The sequence below is a fragment of the Mobula hypostoma genome, chromosome 9, assembly GCF_963921235.1.
Source record: "Mobula hypostoma chromosome 9, sMobHyp1.1, whole genome shotgun sequence".
Taxonomy (NCBI): domain Eukaryota; kingdom Metazoa; phylum Chordata; class Chondrichthyes; order Myliobatiformes; family Myliobatidae; genus Mobula; species Mobula hypostoma.
The window spans coordinates 102,930,714-102,934,135 of NC_086105.1; the positions used below are offsets into that span (position 1 = coordinate 102,930,714).

The window sequence follows — 3,422 nt, forward strand, 5'->3', positions numbered from 1 at the left end:
TCTTGTGCAAGCAGTGACAGTGAGAGCTTAACAACCAAAATGGTGAAATTAACAGATGCTCAGGAAAAATACATCATGAACAAATGGGGCCATTTGGATAAGAAAGCAATAACTGCTCAAGCTTTGGCAAGGTATGATTCTCAAATGCATTTTCTGTTTTATATTTAATTCATACGCTATACTTTTAACTATAGTCCCAGTGAAACTTCTTTAATCTTCTGTGCTTGTCCAGATGTTTTTATAGGATGAGGGAACTAGTATTCAATTCTGCACTGAGGTTCTAGTCAAACCCACAGAAACCCAACTATTTACCTGATGAAAATTTCCTCAATCATGAGCTTTGAGGAATGAATTAATCCTAAGTAATCACAACAGAAAATGGGCAATTTGTTTTTCTCTTTCTAGGGTATTCACGGTCTATCCCTGGACGACCAGGCTGTTTAAAAGTTTCAATGGCCATTTTGCAGCCGGTGACCCTGGTGTTCAGGCTCATGCAGACAAAGTGCTAAAGGCTCTGAACACTGCAGCTGAGGATTTGAAGAGTATTGAAACCAATTTCTATGAACTCAGCAGTAAACATCAAAAAATCGGAGTGGACACTCAGAATTTCAAGGTAGAAATTGATCTTTTTATAATTAGATTAGATTAGATTCAACTTTATTGTCATTGTGCCGAGTACAGATACAAAGCCAATGAAATGCAGTTAACATCTGACCATAAATACAAAGAATAGTGTTATTTATGAAATAACTGTGAATAAAAAGTAAGTGCTACAGCACACAAATATAAAAGTACTGAGACAGTGCAATATGGGTGTAATACTGCTTAGCGCTGTGATGTGAGGTTCAGCAGGGTCACAGCCTCAGGGAAGAAACTCTTCCTGTGCCTGCTGGTGCGGGAGCGGAGGCTCCTGTAGCGCCTAATGGATAGGAGGAGAGTAGAAAGTCCATGGTTAGGGTGAGATGCATCCTTGATAATGCTTTTCGCCCTGCCCAGGCAGCGTTTTTGGTAGATGTTCTCAATGGTGGGCAATTGGGTACCGATAATCCACTGGGCAGTTTTCACCACACACTGGAGTGCTTTGCAGTCCGATACGGGACAATTGTCATACCACACTGAGATGCAGTTGGTGAGTATGCTCTCAATGGTAGAACGGTAAAAGTCCGTCAGTATCCTGGGACAGAGGTAAGCTTTTTTGATGCTCCACAGGAAATAAAGGTGCTGTTGTGCCTTTTTGATCAGGATAGAGGAATAATACGCAGGATTGATCAGGATGGAGGAATAACACGCACATTATTGCTGATGGGGTGCTATAAATATTTCCAAATTACAGAGTCATGACCACCAAACATTGAGGAAAAGGAGATCACCTGGTTGCAGTGGAAAAGGCAGTTCTTCTCTAGTTTTCCCGGAGAACTAGATCTGGAGAGGGGTCACAGTTTAGAAAGTTTAATTACTTTAATGAGAGCTATTTACACAGGATGCTCACTCAACAATTCATGCACTAGATTAGACAGGATGGCACAAAAACACAAATTGATTTCAATTTCCTTTTGTCACCATCTGACAGATGCAGAAGTTATTTTAACTTCACTGCTCCAGGGACACTGATATTATCCTCACATTGGCTGTTGTCTGCAGAGAGTTTGCTCCAGTTTGCTGTGCTTTAGGTTAATTAGCTGCTGTTTGGCAAAAACAATCAAACTGGCTTTGTTGGGCACATGAAACCGGGATATGATGTCGGGGTACAGGGAAAAAGGTGGGGCCAATTTATTTGCAACACTGGGAACTGACATCGACCCAGAAGACAAAATGGACTTCTGGGCTATTCTGTATGAAATCATTGGAGATTTGAATTTTGCTTTCCAGGTTTGTTTCAATGTTGTATAATTATTGTTTATCTGCACAGCTTCTTGTCCAGGCCTTCATTGTTGAACTCGCTCTTCATGATAAAAAGGCGTTTGGACCAGAGGAACATGAAGCTGCCTACAAGTTTTTTAAACTGGTGACAGAAGCTCTCTCCAGCAACTACCATTAAATCTAGAACCTGCATCCTCCATCACCTTCAAAAATGCAATGAAAACATGTATTATCAGCATCTACAATGTGTTGTTTGCTTAAAGGACCTGTGTAGCATCAGGTTCAAGTCATGCTAATATAAAGCTGGTACAGTGTTCCTCTTTGTCTGGTAATTTTCTTCAAAGCATGGAAATACCTGTAAGCATTTCTTCTGCTTCAATAAAGAAACTAATTTTCACTCACAATTAGAGGTAAATTATTCATTTCTGGAAAATGAAAATTCAAAGATCTATGAGTTCCTCAGTAATGAGATCAACAATGGTTTGGCGTTAAAAAGTAGGCATTGGGTTGCAGGACCTTTCCCTGGACAGTTTAAAGCATTATTTTGTCTGCTGAAGTAGTTCAGAGATAAATTAACTGCTGTACTTTGGGGAAAAGCACCGGCCAATTTGTCACATATTTCTCACATTTCAGCAAGGTGTGAGGCTGTTCAGCCCATTGACGCATTGTCAGTTATCAGAGCAATTACAAAACTGTTAGATTTTCCGTACCCATTCTCCTACACATCCATTAACACCTCCCTGATTCTCCCATCACCATCCATGATAGTCAATTTTTCTACACAGCAACATATAATTTCGATTCATTGTAAAAAGATTATCTACATGGAGCAATGAATTATTCATCGGCGAGCCATCTTAAAAAAAGATTTGATGACTCGGATAACGCCCTCATTTTTCTTAAATAAAGTATTACAGCATACAGAGTGCAGTGAAGTTCAGCACAAGAACAGGACCTTTGGGCCACAATGTCGATGCTAACCGTCATGCCGAGTTAAACTAATCCCATCTACCTGCACGTGCTTCCTCTCTCCTCATTCCCTACCTATTCAATTACCTGTCTAAATGCCTCTTAAACTTTGTTATTGTATCTGCTTCCGCTAGCACCTTTGGTAGCACACAGTAACCATTCAGCATAAAAAACACCCTGCTTTGTAAATCTGCTTTAAAGTATCACTTTCTCATGTTAAAGCTATGCCCCCTAATATTTGACATTTTCATCCTGGGTTTTGCACTCTCACAATCTACTATGTCTGTGAATCTCAGTTTTATCAACTTCTCAGGTCACCCTCTGCTCCAACAAGCTCTTCCAAGCTCTCCCTTTGTCATCTTCCTGCCAACAGTGTGGTGAAGCTCTTATGCACTTTCTTCAAAGCCTCTATATCTTCCTGTGCAATGACCTGAACTCCTTACAGCAGTGGTCGCCAACTGCCAGGCCACAAAGCATGTGCTACTGGGCCACGAGGAAACAATATGATTTGGCGATACGAAATGATATGAGTCAGCTGCACCTTTCCTCATTCCCTGTCACGTCCACTGTCGAACTTGAACGCACGCGAAGTC

General features: G+C 40.8%; 1 protein-coding gene across 1 annotated transcript; it reads left to right on the plus strand.

The window, feature by feature from the left end:
* LOC134351328 (hemoglobin subunit beta-like) lies at positions 1 to 2,257 on the plus strand. The gene is made up of 3 exons (XM_063057404.1): positions 1 to 131; positions 406 to 613; positions 1,910 to 2,257. Exons 1-3 carry the CDS (start codon positions 40 to 42, stop codon positions 2,036 to 2,038), a joined length of 429 nt encoding a protein of 142 aa, XP_062913474.1. The 5' UTR covers positions 1 to 39; the 3' UTR covers positions 2,039 to 2,257.
* Positions 2,258 to 3,422: the final 1,165 nt, after the last annotated feature.